This window comes from Paramormyrops kingsleyae, chromosome 19, assembly GCF_048594095.1.
Source record: "Paramormyrops kingsleyae isolate MSU_618 chromosome 19, PKINGS_0.4, whole genome shotgun sequence".
Lineage (NCBI taxonomy): Eukaryota > Metazoa > Chordata > Actinopteri > Osteoglossiformes > Mormyridae > Paramormyrops > Paramormyrops kingsleyae.
This window is the reverse complement of record NC_132815.1, coordinates 6,914,178-6,933,769: the sequence shown is the minus strand read 5'-3', so window position 1 is coordinate 6,933,769 and position 19,592 is coordinate 6,914,178. Positions and strand designations below refer to the sequence as shown.

At 42.5% G+C, this 19,592-nt stretch overlaps 2 protein-coding genes across 3 annotated transcripts; one reads left to right on the top strand and one right to left on the bottom strand.

Annotated features, from left to right (window-relative positions):
* Nucleotides 1–1,669: 1,669 nt before the first annotated feature.
* Nucleotides 1,670–3,864, bottom strand: arv1 (ARV1 homolog, fatty acid homeostasis modulator). Its single transcript, XM_023797213.2, has 5 exons — nucleotides 3,597–3,864; nucleotides 3,209–3,328; nucleotides 2,869–3,022; nucleotides 2,470–2,691; nucleotides 1,670–2,049 (listed from the first exon to the last, which is right to left on the bottom strand). The coding sequence occupies exons 1-5, from the start codon at nucleotides 3,696–3,698 to the stop codon at nucleotides 1,952–1,954; spliced, it is 696 nt and encodes a 231-aa protein (XP_023652981.1). The 5' UTR covers nucleotides 3,699–3,864; the 3' UTR covers nucleotides 1,670–1,951.
* Nucleotides 3,865–3,875: 11 nt separating this feature from the next.
* Nucleotides 3,876–19,161, top strand: ttc13 (tetratricopeptide repeat domain 13). Of its 2 annotated transcripts, none has more exons than XM_023797212.2 (23): nucleotides 3,876–4,073; nucleotides 5,027–5,121; nucleotides 5,524–5,599; nucleotides 5,696–5,766; nucleotides 5,937–6,002; nucleotides 6,120–6,212; nucleotides 6,835–6,951; nucleotides 7,349–7,459; nucleotides 7,571–7,653; nucleotides 8,521–8,662; nucleotides 9,250–9,424; nucleotides 9,546–9,702; nucleotides 10,069–10,199; nucleotides 11,084–11,216; nucleotides 11,732–11,824; nucleotides 12,269–12,352; nucleotides 12,485–12,569; nucleotides 12,700–12,806; nucleotides 12,945–13,080; nucleotides 13,509–13,588; nucleotides 13,698–13,776; nucleotides 17,055–17,134; nucleotides 17,763–19,161. In XM_023797212.2, the coding sequence occupies exons 1-23, from the start codon at nucleotides 3,905–3,907 to the stop codon at nucleotides 17,875–17,877; spliced, it is 2,478 nt and encodes an 825-aa protein (XP_023652980.1). In that variant the 5' UTR covers nucleotides 3,876–3,904; the 3' UTR covers nucleotides 17,878–19,161. The 2 variants fall into 2 exon arrangements, with proteins under 2 accessions (XP_023652980.1, XP_023652979.1); XM_023797211.2 differs by having other exon boundaries at nucleotides 12,697–12,806.
* The last annotated feature ends 431 nt before the right edge of the window (nucleotides 19,162–19,592 follow it).

Genomic DNA, 19,592 nt, shown 5'->3' with positions numbered 1-19,592 from the left:
GTGAGGATCAGTGAGCCCCACAGGGCACGGTGCATTCGGACCGTGAAGTTCCTCTATTAGCTTTGTTTATCTTTGACATGCGCTAACAGGAGCATTAGAGCAATGCCTGTTTATAAGAAGGCCACCTGGAGACTATGAGGAATTTTCCCAGATCCCATATGGATCGTTTTGGGGGAGGGCCATTCTTTGGTGCACCTCTAAGCCTAAGGGTATGCAGGCAAACATTCAGAAGCTTGTCACAGCATGAAAACCAAAAACACCTCGAGACACTTCACCCTAACAAATTCCGAGATGAGGAAGTATGTGACATGTGAATAACATATCTGTACATATCATGCTACTTCATAGGTGAGGAGAATGAGTAAAGGAGAATTTTAAAAAGACAGTGAAAAATTGATGAAGCCATTGGGTAGTGAGTACAAGCAGCATGTGACACCAAACTGAAATGGTCTCGTTTCTTCTCCATTCTCACTTTACAGATGATTTATCTGCCGAACGGGCGCGCAAGTTCTCCCAGACCATGTGTGTCGAATACTTGCAATTCCACACCTTCTGGTGGAACTTCGCACGTTGACTTCCACAGATTCAGTTGGGATGATTCCAAGAGACCCTGGGATACAGGAATCCCCAAAAAATTGAAACATGTGTTTCCTCTGGGCCCAAAATCTCTATCGGAGCGTCTGCTCATCAGTCTAATGGATTTCCAGTCTGATTCATATGTGTGTGTTGGCGGAGATCACTGCTGTCTCAGTTCTGTTATTCTAAAAATAATGTTCGTCTCAGTTTCTTGAACTGAGCAAGTCATGCACGCGTGAAAGGTAGTTGAAGGGTCACAGCCTGCGGCCAGGATGCCTGTATGTCTCACGCCTGACTGCGGCGTTTGCTCCTGGGGGGTTATTTGTTCTCAGCAAAGGCTGAGTTTCAGCCGACGGCCTTTTTGCAAAATGCCCAGGAAATTCTCGACATTGTTGCTCATTTCAGTACACGGGGCAGTTAGCTGAAAAAAAGCTACAGTCCCACCCTGTCCTTCCAAAAAAGAGACTTCTCACAGCGGTGCTCCAGCATATGAGACGGCTGCATCTATGAGTCAGAGTAACTTTCTAGATGTGAATTATGGAAGAGAGAGAAAAAAAAACTTTATTAAAAATCTCAAAGTAACATTAACAAAAAACTGAAAAAAATCCTTTAGTATTTCATACACTGGCTCAATAAACACTTGCCAACAATTCTTTGCCCATGGTTTAAACTATTTTTACTGTTTATATAAAATAAAGTCTCACCGTTAAGCTGAAATTCATAAATTATTAAATGGATGGATGGTATAACCACTGACAACTAAAATATGACATATGTAAGTATCATCAGATTATTAAGTAGCACATTCAGATTTTAAGATAATAAATCATTCTGCAGGCGCTTGGGCTTCAGACATATCTCATTGCCTCTGGTGTCACCTCTAAGCAAAGCCTTAAAATGGCCGAATGGGATATGTTACATCACAGGTGTTGAAAATCATTCTGTCATTCCACATTTCTATCCTTCCATGCTGGTTGTGCTGTCCCACGATTCAGTGTTGGGCAGTTCTTTTCCTCCATATTGGCAAAGTTAAGTTGCTTCTTGTAATAATATTTAGTAATAAACTGCTTAAAAACGTGTTATGTCAGATGAATTTCATCAATCGACATATTGTTTAATCTTTAAATTCCACACAAATGTTACAAAATTTCCCCTACGCTAGCTAAATACATTCATCTTTTTTAAGGGGCACAAAAAATGTGATACTTCTTAAATAATACCAAGTGCTCCAGCGCTTATTAACTCCGGTCAACTAAGTCTCTGCCACAATATTTTGAGAACATTGCCACGGGGCCGACTCAAGTGTCTTTGCAGGTCCAGCCTTGAACAGGAGAGGTGGGTCCAAACGCCAGAACCAAAGGGGTTCCTGTATGCTTCACAGCAGATTGTGGATCTTTTTAGCCATACCAGTTTCCAGCAGCAAACCAAAGAACACCGCCATGACAGCTAGCCTCCTGCTGATGTTCAAAATAACTAAAAGGGAGAGAAAACAGGTTATATTTAAAAACAGAAGATATTTAACACGAATGATGAGTGAAATAAATACAAGTAATGAAAAGTCAGTTTTCTCTGTATGTTTTAAATTACCGACGGTCTTTTTTTCATGGATATGGAACGAAGAAATAGCGCCTCCATGTGGCACATATTACTACTCACTCATTAGCCTGTGAATCAGTTCAGCTTTTTATACTCCATTATTTTTCAAATAATGAGTCAATGGGATTAAACAGGCAACACCCGTTGTTTTTGGGACAATGTTGCATTATTACGTGCTACAGTAAAATATTCTGCTGCTTAAATATGTTGCCTTGTATACAGGTATATTTTTAATCTAGACTTAAACAATTATGTAACTCGACAGGATTCCTTAATCGTCTGGACCCTAATGCCTACCTCGAATAGCCTGGGAGTTGGAGGCGAGCACGAAGAGTCTAATAAGCCCGAAACATAAGGGTGAGTAATCATGCTCCCATATGACAGCGGGTATAAGCAGCAGCTTGCCATAGCAGGAGAGCAACAGGGCTTCGAACAGCAACTGCGGCTTCAGGTCGGCCCTTCGAAGCCGCTGCAGGAGCCACAGGAACGCGAGCACGCCTCCGAGGAAGACACCCAGCTCTGAAAGACAGGGACCCGCCCAAGACAACCACGCAGGGTCAAACCTGATAACAGGGCACAAACTTTTACACTGAGAAGAAGGGAATCTCACATGCATCCCTCTCCATCAGATCTACCGTCAGTCCGTCAAACTAGTACGTAACCCTCGGTGTGTCTAACCGCAGGTCGCCTACATACCCAGGGCTGCCAAACTGAACATCCCATAAAAATCCCATTCTTTGGTATATCGGATGATATCCGCCGGGTCAACAGTCTTTTCAGAGCCTGGTAGCTGCGACCACCTCAGATACGCCTCACAGAGCAGGCAGAAAACACACAGTTTCCCATGAATCTGTAGAAAAGGGAATCGAGGCACTGGCATGAATAATGAGAGCAATTGAGCAACTGGAGTCTGGAGTTACTGAATCTGCAATGTATTTTAAATATAATCTAAAACAGTAATGCATCACAATGGGATAGAACTAATATAATTAATGACAATACTCCAATATGTAGGGTCTTTTAATTACAAACTCACATTTATTTTGGTATTGAATAAAATGTGTCGGAACGCCTGAGTCTTGCATAATATTGCATCGATTAGAATGATCACTGGGTCATATTCAATGTACTTGTCCACGGGCTTCCGGCACGATTCCTGAAAGAAAGGATGCATCTCACAGGTCACGATCAACAGATTGTACTGCACTTAAATCATCTGCGAGCAGCTAAGAGACGCCCGACAGATCCCAAATACTGGATTTTTACATAAGCATTTCCATTTTCATAATGATTAATAAAGTAACAACAACATTTTTTCTGTAGTTTGAGTTACATACTGGACAGCGCAATGCTCATTTCGTAGCTCACTTAAAAATTGGTTTCTTGCTTCCATTACCATCTCCTCGATTTATACCATTACTTACACATATCGTAATTTTCAAAATCCCATTTCTGTAATCTCTGTAGAGTTCATGGGCATCTGCGTTACACTCTATGCATCTAAACGGTGCCTGCTCCATTCTCATGGTACACAACTGTCAGCCGGCTACTTCAGTCCCGACTTCCTGGACTCAACCTGGAGGTGGGTCTGCCACGTCAGACTTCCAGGGAAATGTAGTTTTTAGTGTCGATCTCCCGTCACCTACTTTCTGCCGTTTGAGCGGAACGAGTCAGCAACAAAGAACTACATTACCCATGTACCAGCGCTTTTAACCTGCTCATAAAACACAACATGGCACCTGCTGGCCGGGGTGCTGTTGTGGTTGCGCTTTCATTACAATGTTTGTGCCAAGCGATTTTTTCCACCGAGCACTTTTCTACTCTTACGTTCTTCAACAGTGAGCTGCACAAGCATGGCTGTAACTCTCCCTCCGAGTGGGAAGAATATGCCGGAGATTGTGGTGAGGTTTTATTTACAGTTTTGCCACGTCCTCCGAAGTCACTCGCCGTAATGCAATAGAGGCGTCTAAAACACTTCCGTATCCGTTGACATTAGATCGCTTTCTGGCCAGATGGCTCACCACGATCAGGAGTAGGGGTCGGCGTGTAATTAACATCTGTTAGGCTAGTGAAAGCGCAGGAATCTTTCGGTTAAGAAAAATCGGTTGTAGCAAGGCATGGCTTTCCTTAAACGATGACTCCGCTAAATCAAATGATTGAACTTTGCTGCAGGTAGCCATACAAACTTCATTTATTACATTCCATCGTATATTAATACATTTGGGAGCTAAACAGACTCGAACTGACTGTCAAAACGTTGCTGTCTGCAAAGGTCTGATAACACGCCAGCAGTAATCAGTCCTCAGTATTGTGGTGCTGAGCTGTCATCCAGTTACTTATTCGTTACTGTTTTCAGCTTCACTGTTTTCATGTATGCCAAGTAAAACTAAGAACACAATGCGATTTTAACTACAACTATCATGATTGAATTTTAGATCTTGTCATATTTATAACCACTGTTTTCCCTTCTCCCGGTTAATATAGTGCCCGTATGTAAAGCTTCCGATTATAAACAACGCAGTAAAATTACGTTAAAAAAACAACAGTTCTAAATGTTTTGAAATGTATGCAGTTCTATTGTATTACATTTAGAAATAATAATAGGACAGTGGGAAAAAAAAACAATTTTATGGTTTATTTTGAATTGTGTAGTTTAGACTTTACGCTAATGTTCAAAGACCTTTGAAAGGGAAGTCCTACAGTGGGCAGTTCCAGGTTTGGCGCAAATGTGGCCATTGAAAAGCGTAAGCGATGGCTGTGTGGACTGTAATATTAATGGGACAGGGTTGTGTGTTTTATGCCCTGGTCCTCACTGCACCAGCTGTATTAATATGCATGTTCTCTCTTTGTGAAGAGTCATCTGCGCTCCAGCTTGAAGATCCAGACTGTGAAGAAGCCGGCAGCCCCGCTTGTGAATCAGTCTTTTCGCTGAATGCAGAGAAGATTCTGGTAAAAGCTTATTTTATTCGGTTATTTTTTCGTCAGCGAATAAACATTCAACTGACAGTTTTAGACTAGGGGTCTCCAACAGTGACCACAGTGCATCGCTATGAACGCATGCTAGAAACTGCTTTGATGTCGCTAAGTCTGTGTTTTAAGCAGAGCAGGAAACCTGTTTTCTGTATAATTTATCAGAAGCAGAATTGAGGGACACTGTTTTGGATTGTCTTCCTTGTCACCCTGTTTAGCATTTGTATTAATGTACTGGAAATGTACTTTTGTAAAATCGACACGAACATAATACCAAAGCTCAACAAAATGTTTACATACGCACACGTTTTCATATTTTTTTGGGGGACCGTCCACTAATTTCTAAGGGCATTTTTGTTATACTTTATTTTTTATCACCAGAGCCAAGCAAAGCTGTTAATTGAGCAGAAGCGATTCCCATTTGCTGTTGAGAACCCAAACACAAATGAGGAGTTAGGTAAGTGTGGATGGAAAAAGATCAACTAATAATCTTCACATGTGTGTATATTGTACAAAATCTCTCCAGATGTCCTTAGATGCCTGCTTCTCTCAGCAATAGGTTATGTGCTTATTGAAAATGGCCTATATGATGAAGCAATCAAACACTTCTCCTTGCTGTTGCAGGTTTGTAACAATTTATAACTTGAAACGAGTGTGTTTATACTGTAAATTCTGTCAGTGACACTTGAATCTGAGCTTTATCACAAGCGTTACATCTGTACATGTTTTGTATAATGGCAATATCGTGTTGGCCAGTTGGCCTTAATTTTGCTTTGGACTGATTTATGACGCAGGGGGACCCAGAGCTGGTCAGTGCCATCTATGGTCGGGGGATAGCTTATGGGAAGAAAAGTTTACAGGTAAGCTGCTTCTCTCCGTCGCTCAGCCGGCAGCACACTGGCGATGACGATCGATCGCGGGCAAGGTCGTGTCGGAGTGTCACGATACGGGACGAGACCGTCTCTCTCCGTCCGCAGGATATTAAGAATGCAGACCTGGCGCTGTATGAGCTGGGCCGTGTCATCACCATGGAGCCGAGCCAGCCGGAGGTCTATGAGCAGCGGGCAGAGGTGAGGATCTCGCAGAGAGGGACCCAGGGGAAGGCCAAGGGATTTGACTTGGCGTCAGGATCCTGTTTTGCTCACTTAGCGTTGTTAAAAGGACGTCAAAGGATTTGCATTTAGCAGACTATTTAATCCAAAGTGATGTGCAATTCAAAGCAGGATTAGTCAGTCCCAGGAGCAAAATAGTTAAGGGCCTTGCTCAAGAGCCTGATGGTGACATCAGTCTGCTGACTGCAGGATTTGAACCTGCAACCTTCTGATCATGGGCACAGTGTCCTAACCCACTGAGCCACACACTTACTTATTTTTCTTATGTTTTATTTTAACATCATAAAAAAAATAATAAAAAGACTGCAGCCGGGAGCATTACAGGGAATAAAGTTGGGAAATACTTGGAGTAGAGTATCAGCATTAAAGGTGAAACACGCTTTACTATCAGTTTTGAGTCCCGGGGTCATTATGGTCACCCAAGCTGTTCTGGGCTGGTCTTCCCTTTGCTGATCTATGGCATGTTGCCATGGAGACCTCACGGTCAGCACGTCATGCCGTGTTCTCATAATGAATCTGTTAAAATAATCTTTTGCGTTCTGCCGAGATTAACCGACCCCTTACCCTGACCGGCTCGCAGATACTTTCCCCACTGGGACGGATCAGCGAGGCCCTGAGCGACCTCTCCAAAGCCATCCAGCTGCAGCCCTCAGCCCGCCTCTACAGGCACCGGGGGACTCTGTTATTCATGTCTGAGGTAGGTCTGCTGGCTTCAATCCTGCCAGCATTCTTGCCCAAGCTAAACCACAGACAGTATGCTTTGGGCCATGAGCTGAGTACAGCTGTACCCTTTCAGGTGATCCCAAACATTGTAGGTTCAATTTCCTGCAAGATCTCTGTTGTGGTACTTTTGAATTGACGCATCTGAATTGCCTACAATAAAAAAAAAAAAAAATCCATTTATATTAATTTATAAAGTGTAAAACTGGAACCTTTAGAAGTCATAGGGGTTACAGCATGCGCAGGCCAATAAAGAAAATTATTTCAGTTGGTGGCAGTCCATTCAAACTTAACAGGCCAAAATAATCAGTAAAATATTTTCAATTTCCTGTTGAATGGTGATACTATGTCCCCTTTCTGCCTCTTTCATACAGGACTACACTGCTGCTTTAGAGGACTTTCAGCAGTCGTTGGACCTGAAGAAAAATCAGCCCATTGCAATGTTGTACAAGGGCTTAACTTTCTTCCACAGAGGAATGCTTAAGGTAAAGGTTCTGGTCTGACTGCAGTTCATCAGGTGCTGTGACTGAAGTCTTGTGGCTATTGGAAGCTCACGGCAACCCTTTATATCAATCAGATGTTGCCTCTTCTTGCAGGAGGCCATAGAGACGTTTAAGGAAGCGCTCGTGTTAAAATCAGACTTCATAGATGCATACAAAAGTCTTGGACAGGCTTACAGGTAAAGGCCGTTTTGCACCTGCCTGGTGCTACTGGTTTTGATGGTGACCCTGACCAACAGAATGTAGAGTGGGTTGCATGCAGAGGATGACTTGTTGCGTCCCGGTCTAGCAGCGATGGGGGGTGGGGGGTGGGGGACGATAAGGGTGCGGAGGACAAAGAAATGGCTTAACACAAGGGGTTGCAATTAATAAAGGATGTATTTTGGAAATATCGGGATAGGGGATGTGACACACCTGGGTGAACTCTGGGAGTGACAAAGGCCAAAACAATAAACAAAACCCAATGAACTACCTACATGCGTACCAACGAAAACGTCCCCAAACGGAAAGAAAAATAAAACAAAAGACAGTCACTAACCGAACCCTTACTAACCACAAAACAGAGACAAAACCTTGTACATGTTGAAAACAAATGGCAGTCACTCCCTGCAACCCTTAAACATATATTTACATAGTATTTATACGGTATTTACACAGGGCAACCAAATCCAATCCGTAATTCAAAGGGTAGTCGGTAACCAGACAGTAGTCAAAACACGGGTAAACAAATACAAAAGTCAAATAACCAAAACCGAATCGAAGTCTAAAAGCGCGAGAATTAAGAGCCAAAGCATATCGGAACAATAAGTCAAAAATACGAGCAAAAAGCTATCAGATGGGGGGGGTGAGGCGTCTTTTATAGTCCATGATTGGAGATGCGGGAAACGGGAACGAGGCATTGAAAACCAGTTCATCCAGTTTTGGCTCTGCGTTCATGGAGAGAAATGGAAAATGCGGAACCGGAATCTGAAAGCGAAGATGAATACACACACATATACACGCAGACAATACACTGTCACTGAAGGTGTATCTCCGGGTATGTGTAGGGAGCTGGGTGACTTTGAAGCAGCCATGGAGAGCTTCCGGAAGGCCCTGCTACTGAACCAAAACCACATTCAGTCTCTGCAGCTCCGGGGCATGATGCTCTACCATCACGGCAGCATCCAGGAGGCCATCGGCAACTTCAAGGTACCAAATGCGTCTCCCGTAACAAAGCTGCCCCTCCTGGCTCTTGTGGCGTCTCTCCTTCAGGTGTAATCCTCTCATCGTTCTCTTGCTTCTCCACGCCGGTCTTTCCCTGTCCAGTCTATTGTGGACTGTCTGGCAGGAAGCTCGGAGGGAGCAAAAACATGAACCGACTGTGGGTCCCCAATGACCGGATTGGGAAACACTGCTCTATACCAACGCTGTTACCAGTCAGACTTGCTGTTCTTCGCTTGTTTATCACCTTGCAACTTATTTCCTGTTGTGTCTCGCAGTCTTGGCCAGCTACCACGTTCCATATTGGGACGTTTGCGCGACTAATGCTTGACAGCTTTGACATCTGCCTGAAATATTTATCTCACGAACGTCCTTCACGCTGTCTCTGAAGTGTCGATTGAACCAGACAAATCAGATTTATCCGGTACAAATAGCATATCAGCCTCCGCAGTCCTGTCTGGACTTTCTATAAGCTTTTGCTCCCCACTTCTATCTTCATTAATATCCATGAGCTGCGCCTCTTGTCCTTGACGGGGAGTATGTCCCGCTAAGAGTGATGTCCATGTTTCTTGCAGAGGTGCCTACAGCTAGAGCCCTACAACGAGGTCTGCCAGTACATGAAAGGCCTGAGTCACGTGGCGATGGGGCAGTTCTATGAAGGCATCAAGGCGCAGACCAAAGTCATGCTGAACGACCCACTGCCAGGCCAGAAGACCAGCTCCGAGTATCTCAAAGTGAAGTACCTCCGAGGTAATTGGCACCACCAAGAGGCGACTTCTGTCATCTGTGGAATTCATATGTCCTTCATTCTTCCTCCTCCTTATCCCTAATTTTTTTTTTTTTTTAATCCTTCTTTTTTTTTTTTTGACAGAATATTCTCGCTATATGCACTCCCATCTCGATATGCCTGTGGCGGAGTACAACGTCGATCAAGATCTTCCAGGAAACTTTAAGAACCACTGGGCAAAAAACCTTCCTTTCCTTATAGAAGAATACGAGGAACAGCCAGGGTTACAGCCACACATAAAGTGAGTGTTTTTGTGTTACTTATTATTTTTAAAGCATCAAAAACAGAATGTCCATGGAGAATTCTGGCATTATAGTTGTGACATTTAGGCCCATATTGGTAAACAAAGTGCTTCAGAGTGTGGACAGGCTCACTATCAAGGAGGCAATTATCATCCCTCTTCATGTAACCTTTTCAGTTGAATATAGACAAATCCTCAAAATTCATAAATTTAATTTACATGCTAGAAATGCTTAGCATTTTATCAGCCTTATGGATGTGTCATCAGACCTTGAAAGGGCTCGGAATTGCCCGCATAATCAATAAATACTCAGCGGGAGTTTGTGCCAGACCACTGTCACCTAACCCTCTTCTCCTGTCACCTCAGGGACGTTCTACCTCAGAACTTTGACAGCTATAATACAGAAGTGCAGAAGCTCATTTGCACTGCCGATCATCTCGGTGCCCTTATGCAATACAACACGCCGGGGTTTCTCCCGAACCTGCGGGTACACAGAGGTGGGCGCACTTCCATCCCTTAGCATTTATGTATCTAGCAGATACTGTTCAGAGCAACATGCAGAGACAATGAACACACAGCTGTCAGATGGTCAATTAGGCAGCTAGGCTGAACTTCCAGTGGCTGCCCGGGGTACAAGTATAAGCTTCACTGGAGCATGAACGACACTTCCAAACATAGCAAGAATCTAATGAAGCAGCTATTCAAATCTCAAAACAAAGTGCAGCACTTAAGGATTTCGCCAGCAGTGATGCCTGAAATTATCAATGTTCTGTTTTGTTTACCTACATGAAAGCCAGGTGCTCCATAGAAATCCCATTGAAAAACCATCTGCATTTCATTTAAATATATAATACACTGTACATCTGCAAAAGTTAATCACAGATATGAAAGGCGATGCGAAGTCTGGTGGTTACCATTGGATATTATACTTTATTTGGAGGTGATAGAATAAAACATTTTGGGCCACTTAAGGCACAGCAGTATTAGATACGAGTACTTTGATCTGTGCCAGTCTTTTGTGAGTCCTGTGCCTGTCTTAGATAAAATAACAGTATTGTTTTACTGCAACCATATGGAGGTCATTAGAGATACTTTTGAATTCCTGGCTGAAGTCCTGCACTATTGTATTAAAAAGTAATGTTAGGGCTATCTCAGGAGGATTTCTGATAGTCTAAACTCTTTAGAAGGTCTGCAGCAGCTGGCAGCAGTTGTAAGATGAGCGATATCCAAAAAATGTGTGAGAGGTCAGTTTATGTGAGAGCAGATGAAGCTGTGGGTCTGGGTATCCCTTTGCTGACGTTGAGGCAGACGGCGTTTTGAGGGCAGGGTGGCTCGGGTTGGGCATAGATGCCTTTTGTAATGACACAAGTCTCACCGGCAGCCATGGGTCTGGCAACCATAGAGGTCATGCAGGCCATGCAGCGAACCTGGAGCAACTCCAAGGTGCGAGTCAACGGCAAGACCCGGCCGATGCAGTGGAGGGACATGTTCGACATCGCAGTGAAATGGAGGAGGTAGGAAAGGATGAGGCCTCCGCCAGCTGTGAGCAGTGTTGGGGAAGTTACTCGCAAAAGTAATGTATTGCAGACTGAGGTGGAAAGTTCAGGCCCAGAGTATAAATCCAGACCAAGGTTTTGTTTCAACCAACAAGTTGAGTACTCAGCTGGTCGGCTGAAACAAAACCTTGGCCTGGTTTGTACTTTTCAGGACCTGAACTTTCCTCCTCTGTCTGTAAAAGATTACTTTTGTGGGTAACTTCCCTAACATTGTACGTGAGGCAGTTTGCACAGAAGTCACAGCATTTGCATATACGGTACACATTATCTCACAAAATGGTGTGTTAATAGAGTGGTACATTCACATGTAATCTTGTCACCACAAGGCCACACGACAGCCAAAGCGAGGTGGACCTTGCTGTGAATGTCACCCGTTTCAGGGGTGTAACGTGTGCTTTACAGTCATGTCTCATTATTTCCTGTAATCACATTAATACTTCAGTTATATGAAGTGGGCTCTGCTTGTCTGGCAGAATCGCCGACCCGGACCAGCCCGTGCTGTGGTTGGACCAGATGCCAGCCAGAAGCCTCAGTAGAGGCTTCAATAACCACATTAACCTCATCAGGTACCTTCTGAAACCGAGCCTGTAAAATGTAGCATCAGATTACCATAGTACCGTGGGCAGTGGTGGCTTGATGGTTAGGGAAGCGCACTTGTCATTGAAAGATTGCTGGTTCGAATCCCCGACCAGCAAGGCACCACTGAGGTACCCTGAGCAAGGTTCAGCCCTGGGTTAAATGCGGAGGACACCTTTCATTGTTCTGCACCGTGTGCTGTGCTGTGGTGTGACAACAATGATCACTGATCACCAAATTCTAAATTCTGATTATTTACCCAGTCTGCCAACCCTTTGAATTTAAATATATCCCTGCTGGTTAAGGAAGTTTTTGGTGTTTTGATGTTAGTCTGTGATGCTGTTCCTTTTAATAAGGGTCCTCCGGTGACTGTTGGCAAGGATTTCCCTATAAAAATGAGTTCAACTGAATATTTTTTTTTTCTTTGTGTTCAGAGGCCAGATCATCAACATTCGATACTTGGATTATTTTGATAATATACTCAGCTTCATCAAAGACCGGATTCTAGTTTACCATGGGTAGGTGACCTCAAGAAACCTTCAGATAAGAGAAGAGGAACAAAGACTAGTTATTTGTGTTTTTATTAAGGAAAAAATCATTACAAATATAAAACTGTTAATATATGTGAACCTCTATTATGTAATCCTCAGGGCATATAACCCACGTGGAATAATTGAAGTTAGACAAGCTTTGGAAAATGTCAACAAGGTAGAAGACCTTCTTCCAATAATGAAGGTAAGTCAAAACTCCTCAGTCTCCCCGTCCGTCGTTATTTGCCGTTTGACGTACCTAACGCCAGGGGATAATTCTGTCATCAGCTTCTGGGTTTCCGCTCATTCTCCCTCCTTTCTCTCCCCTGAAGCAGTTTAATAGTAAAACCAGAGACGGTTTCACTGTCAACTCCAAGGTTCCCAGTTTAAAGGACCCTGGGAAAGAGCACGACGGCTTCACCATCACCATCACGGGTGACAGGTCGGTCTCCGCTGAGTGCATTCGCATCTCAACCCACTCTGCGATTAGTCAAATGCATTTTTTCTTTCATGGTAAGTGCTGTAGTCAAATCTTCCGAGAGTGTGAACTGACGCCTCTACGTGTGTTTGTGGTCGGCAGGGTGGGAAACATGCTGTTCTCCATAGACTCCCAGACCACGGAGGACCGCACAGAGCAGTACCAGTCCGAGATCGAGTTACTCTATAAGGACCTTACCAATAAGGGCAAGGCCCTAATGCTGTCCTCGGAACCTGGGGTACGGTACTCTTGCTGCGTCCCCCCCCCCCCCCTCACCCCGGACCCGCCGTCTTACCGTTTGTCTGAATATTTCAGACTTGGCTTTGTAAGAAATGTGAAAGGATATCGTCTGACAGACTGATGTGCTGGTCTTCAGCTGTGTTCATTCCATCCTTCCCACATGTTAACTCATAAAGCAGGAGGAGTATCGCTTGGGGGGAGGTGGGGGCAGGCTGCATTCCTAAAACCCAGATGGCCTCGCCCCCCCCCGGTCGCGAGCCCACTTACACTGCCCGGAAAGAAGTCTGAGGAATTCATTTTCCGAATAGCAGCTTATTGTAATGCTAAATGATATTCACACGCACACAAGGTTATGGCCTTACCTTTGCGGTGAAGTCAGACTGCATCCCCTGATTGAGGTGTCTTGTGTTCGTACTGTTTTTACAGGACGCAGATGCTGTCTGTAATTTGATCCTCTCCCTGGTTTACTACTTCTGTAACCTAATGCCCCTATCGAGAGGGTCCAGGTCGGTATCCAGGGCCCTTAAGGGGTCCCCTTCTTCCATGGGACTGAAGGGCATCATAAGCCCTTAAGACGCTGGTCTCCCAGCTAATAAATCTGTTTGTCTTGTTTAGTGTTGTGGCGTACTCTGTCGTCATGGGAGCGCTGATGGCCAGCGGGAAGGAAGTAATTGGAAAAATTCCGAAAGGAAAGGTAAGCGACAAGTTTGACCAATAGATAACAGATAGAAAACTCGGACCAAAAACACGTAGTTAAATATCCTGGCCTCTCTGTGCAAACCTGCCAGTTAGACCACTGCTCTATATTAAGAATAACTTTACGTACTCGATAAGTGATCACATGTACTCATTTCCAATATAATACAATAGATGCTTCCTACAAAATCTTGTTATGCAGAATTTTGCAGTAATAACTGGACTCACAAATACCGTCAAAGCAGACTAAATGCCTAATGAAAGTTTGACCAAATGTGATCATTTAAAGACGCTTTATAAGATGACGAGTCCGTTGATTTTTTTTTTTTTTTGTTTACTTACAACTTAAACTTCAAAGTAAAGTTTGATCACCAGTATGTTTCTTAGATGCTTAGGTTTTGTCACCTTGTCCACTCTCGTTATGAAAAGGAGCAGTTTACTGTGTATCAGCATGATCAGGTGTGATGCTCAGAATGTAAACATGTTGGTAATGAAATTGTGTGCAAATTGTCGTCATACCAGTTACGTATCAGACAGGTTGCAGAAGTGCATCTATGTAGAATTTGTCTTAATGCATTTGGTGCCACTCAGCATAAGAGGAGTTTTCAGAGAGATGGGTCTCTGCTGGCGTGAAAGGTTCTGTCTTTGTTGTGGTATTGGTCTGAAGGTTCTACTAGACATGGGACCTCTGGTCCTGTTCATCCTTATCTTTCCACTGACCTCATTGCACTACTGATCGGTTTCTCAATGACTGCAGCCTTTCCCTCTCACTGTTACTGTAGGCTCATTCCATAAGCAGGCCTTTCTGCTCCACATCTGGCAGTTTGCTGAACGTTACAGAAGTTCTGGCGTAATGCAGACCTTTTCACAGCTACTGATGTGGGAGATGACTGTACACTAATCAATATTATCTCTCAAACCTAAATCTCATGCTAACCTGTTGACTCGGGACAGCCTGGGGGCCCAATGGCTGCTTCTGTCATCTATTTGTGGACTTCCTGATTGGTTTAGCTAATCCAGTTACTGTCGGAATGCTTATAATGACTGAAATGTTGTCTGGGAATAATTCTGCACAGGGAGACGTTGGCATCCGTGCTGCGAGAGCTATAGAGACGATCCACTGTTCTCCTGCCCTCTTATTGTGCAGTTAGCAAGCTGCTTTTACTTGGCAAGCTTGCTTTATGGTTGGTGTGAATTAAATTGCTCGTAATAGTGTGGGAGCTGGGATTATCATCTTCCAGTAATGCCCTCAGCCCGCAGCTATTGTAAAGTGTGCTTCATTCGCCTGAGAGGAAATGTAAATGATTGTCATCTACTAGCAAAAATGAAGGAGTGAAATCCTCTATGAGAAAAAATGTAATTGAAATTTAGTTCAAACATAATTTATATTCATTGCTCCTACTTTGTTGGGATATTTTTTTAGGCAGCATAAAAAGGCACGATAATGCAAACCTGCCAGCTGTCGGTTCTTGCCTTGGCAGAGTTGCAGTCTATAGAGAACAAATGATGTCGTTGCAGCTTCTGCAGTGAACTAGGGATAAAGGACTTTAGTCACACTTCAGTGAAGCAAGCGGTTGTAATAAAAAGGTGATCTTAGCTCATGCCGTCTCTCAGTAAACACGGGGTGATGAGAAGTAGACCAGGGAGGCATCCTTCCTCTTCAGGGCCACCAGAATCCAGCTGAGTACTCGTGATTCGGCTGGTAATCAGTCCTATAATGTTCAGTAGCTAACAAAATCATGCAATAAAAACAAACATTAGCAGAAAGCAATGCACTTTAGCAGACTCGGTCTTCACTGTTGTTTCTGATTTAGCAGGTTTTTGTTGAACTGGTTTCAAATCTGATAACTCTATGCAGTATCTACATGTGAAGCTGATTATTGCATGTAGCTCATTTCGTGTAGCTTAATGGGGGAGGGTTGGTTACAGTCTCCGGAAGGTTGTGGGTTTGAATCCCAATGCCAGTTTTGGATAATTTTCTCAGAACATCCATCCTGGAGAGATTGCAGATGGGCAATTGGTCACCTGTGTAATAAATCAAAATCTGATAATTTTGTGTTGTGTCACACTGCAGCTGGGGAATTGCTGTTTTTGTCCATTTTAGTAATAGAAGTTAAAAATGTAATTATGATTTCACAAATGCAAAGTACATGTGTGCCTGATGTTATTGTGTACTACCTTAATGCTTGTTGTTTTGCATTCCTGGATTTTATATATTTAGGATAGAAACCTGTAAACATTATGACTGCAAACTGCTGCTGTGGTTGTCAAGTTTATAGGCTATAACTAAAGAAGGCGCTTAATAGGTTTCAAGTATATCCACGAATCAGGTTAGCTAGCTAGCAGTTTGCAGCTAGTAACTTTATCATGCTACATAATGCAACCCAGTTAGAATTTCTTTGTTGCACCATAACTGAACATACACAGTTAGTTAAAATGGCTCCATAGTTATTCGTTCAGATAACAGAAATATACTGAGCCTATTTTCAAATTTAACATCAGCATTAAAGAGTCAGCTGTACTTGAAAGTAATAAAAATATTGATACTGTTTCTGTTTTCAATATTAAACAGCACAGAAAGAAAGCGTCCCACAATTGCATCGTGTCAATGGCAGCAAAATCTGATATGGCAGCAAAAACTGACAGAACACCAGCCAAGTAATCATCATTGGGCAAGACCCTTGACTACATTTGCATTGGATGCTGGCCGACCCTGATCTCACCTTACTTGTGTTGTTTGGCCAAAAAGCTTTTTCTAAATTAATATATTCACACTCTGTCTAGTTTGTTTTTCTTCTTCAATCACGCCGTGTGAGCTGAGGACTGAGAACACAAAGAGAGAATTATTAAAACTAACTACTTGGGGCTTTTTGCCTCCCCTGAGCGCTATCAGAAAAACACAGCTGCTTCCAATCACACTACACTTTTTAAAAATCAGTCTCTTAAGAGAGCAGTAACTCTTCTCCATTGGAGTTTGGTCGTTAAATTTCCACACTTTTCCAGAACCCGCCCAGATACAGGTACTTTCTCAGACCTTCACATATTAACTGAGCAGACTTTAACACTGAAGAAGAAAAAAAAGTTTTATTGCTGCAAACATTTCTCCAAAAAAAACTGTTAAGTAAGCCAAAGTCCAATTATAATTAGAATCTAGTCAAGCTTCTTATTTCAGGAAATGAGTCCAGCATTCACATTAATGTAGCTTCCTGCACCATCAGCTGACAGGTTTATATTTCTGATGGTTAATTCTTAGTCAGTTTTTCCTTTTCTGTTCAGCTCTTAGATTTTGAGGCCATGACAATATCCAGCCCCGACAACTTCACTAAAACAGCTAAGAACTGGATGAATCTGAAGAGGTAGGTTTCGGGGGGGGGGGAGACATGTGGATGTTCCAATACAAAGATGTTTGTTGCGATGATTAGGGGCTCCGTAAATGTGATGTCCTGTAAAGTTCACTGGTGTGCGGGGGCTGGCAGTGGCCATTTTATTAGATACGCCCAGCTAGTAATGGGAGCCCTTGTTTGTCTCCAGACCTGCTTCAAAGCTGAATGAGATCTGTGTTCAGATAGTGCAGAATTGATTATTTTTGCAGTCTGGCCAGAAAATTAAAGCTAACATTCTTCTCTGACTCCTCATTAATTCTTCAAAGACACTAGACACTGTAGCGCATGAAAATTCCGGGAAGGTGTCTGGAACAATCACCTCTGCCAGCAACAATCATACAACGTTCAAAATCATATAGATTAAGCAAGTTTGCCATTCTGATGGATGAACAGTAACTGAACCTCTTGACCTTGTCAGTATGTCTTCAGTTGCAGCTATATGTTTGAAGGAGCAGGCTGTTTGCAGGAACAGACTGGTGTGCCTAATAAACTGGCCACTGAATGTAACGGCTGTATGACATTCACAGTGAAAAGAATAAGCATGTTGTTAGACCTTCTCAATGTGTAAGTGACTGACTCCAGTTTCTGTTTTTACTTTAAGCCTTCCAGTTTGGTACCACAGTCTTCCATCGGTTGCAGAAGCATTTCCTACAACCAGAACCATGATCGAGGTTCTAAACACTGATTCCACATCGCACTGTCCAAAGAAGTCCTAGCCACTTCCCTCCTAGTGTGGACATCGTCTTCTCTGGTTTTAGTCACAATCAGATCCAGTCGTCTAAAAGCACAAATAGATGTTCTCCTCAAATTTCAGGGTACTTCTTTTTTTTTTAATATATCTCCGTTCTCATTCTATGTGATAATCCTAGGGCAGATACCATGGAACACTTTCAGTTCATGGTTCATATTCCCATGGATCAAGAATAAGCTTCAGTTTCAGCTCGTTAAATTTATAGATCACTTTCAAGACCACAGGTAGATGTTGTCGATGTTCTTTAATTCCCTGAATCTGTAAGGGTTCCTGGGTGCACAGGACACCATGCGATCTCAGCATTACATGTTTTCATTACACCTACATTTGTATTTCAGTTAGGTCCAGAATCAAGGGTAATAATTTGAGGAAAGGGACAATTTCAGCATAGATTCCCCATTACAGTCCGTTTCCTGTAGCTGCAGTTGACTGTTATAGACTAAGCATTAAGGAAATCATCCAAAACATTTAAAATTTGAAGCAGGTTATACCTTTTTATTTAAAATGCTATGTAGCAGGTTAGATTATACGAAAATATAAGCAGATAAAAGTGACTCTGGGGTTTTAAACATGTCTTTCAGGGTTTGGATATTCCAAGTGAAATAATGGAATAAGCGCAAAAAAAAGAAACAATCCTTTCTTTGGCTCTTTCTGTTATTGGGGGAGAAGTTGGGGGTCATTTTCATGTTGGTATTTTCGGTGTCGATAGTGGGATGTTTGCACAGCGAGTTTTTCTGCGCTCGCTCCACTATAAATTTGATGACTTTAATCAATGATACCACCATGAAACAGAAGTGCTCAGATGCACCCAAATCCCTGTTGGGTCTGAAGTCCTCTTTAAAAAAATGTCTATTTCTGTGGCACAGGGAGTATAATCCCGCTGAGATTACGTAATGAGTTACTGCTACTGTCTTAAGTCACACACATGAATGGAGTAGCTGCCTCTTATTAAGAATGAAAGACGAAATTGTGCATTGATTTGCCTTCCCGATGATAAAAGATGCACATTTTTGCTAAAAAGGAAGTTTTATCCCTTAATTTGCCCGTATTGAGGCTGTATTGGCGGAGAGTCTGTTATTGCACTGTATACCAGGTTAAAATGCAAAGTTGAAGATTATTTTATTTATAAAAGGGGGCAAAGTCATTTTATTATTTTTTTCCATCAGAAACTCATAAGTTAGAGAACATTCTGTTGGGGTTTCGGTGAGAATTGGGTACCTGGTGATAAATAAAGTTGTTTGACAATTAATTTGGTCAATAGTTTATTTTTTGTTAAAGTTTTGAGTTATTTGTCACGTACACAATCACACTCTGTACTACTGTGTAGCGAAACACCTTTCCACCCACACACTCGATTGTGCTGGTCAAAATATCCAATACAAAGAAAAGAGAAAATTGTATAAGAATATACTACAATTAAAATAACACTAAAGATTAAATGATCATGAAATAGAAATCGACAAGTATATCAGCTTTTTTCATTTATTTACAATATGCCATGGGTCGATTCGATTAACTGCAGGCGTTATGTTTTTCATCAAAATATTTTTCTTAATGACAAACACGAGTAACGAATTCATACAAAATCATAGAACTAATTGTTTTCATAATTTTATCTGACGTCATGTGAATATTTTAGGCTCGTTAACTCTGAAATTAAAGTATTATTCGGATGATGAT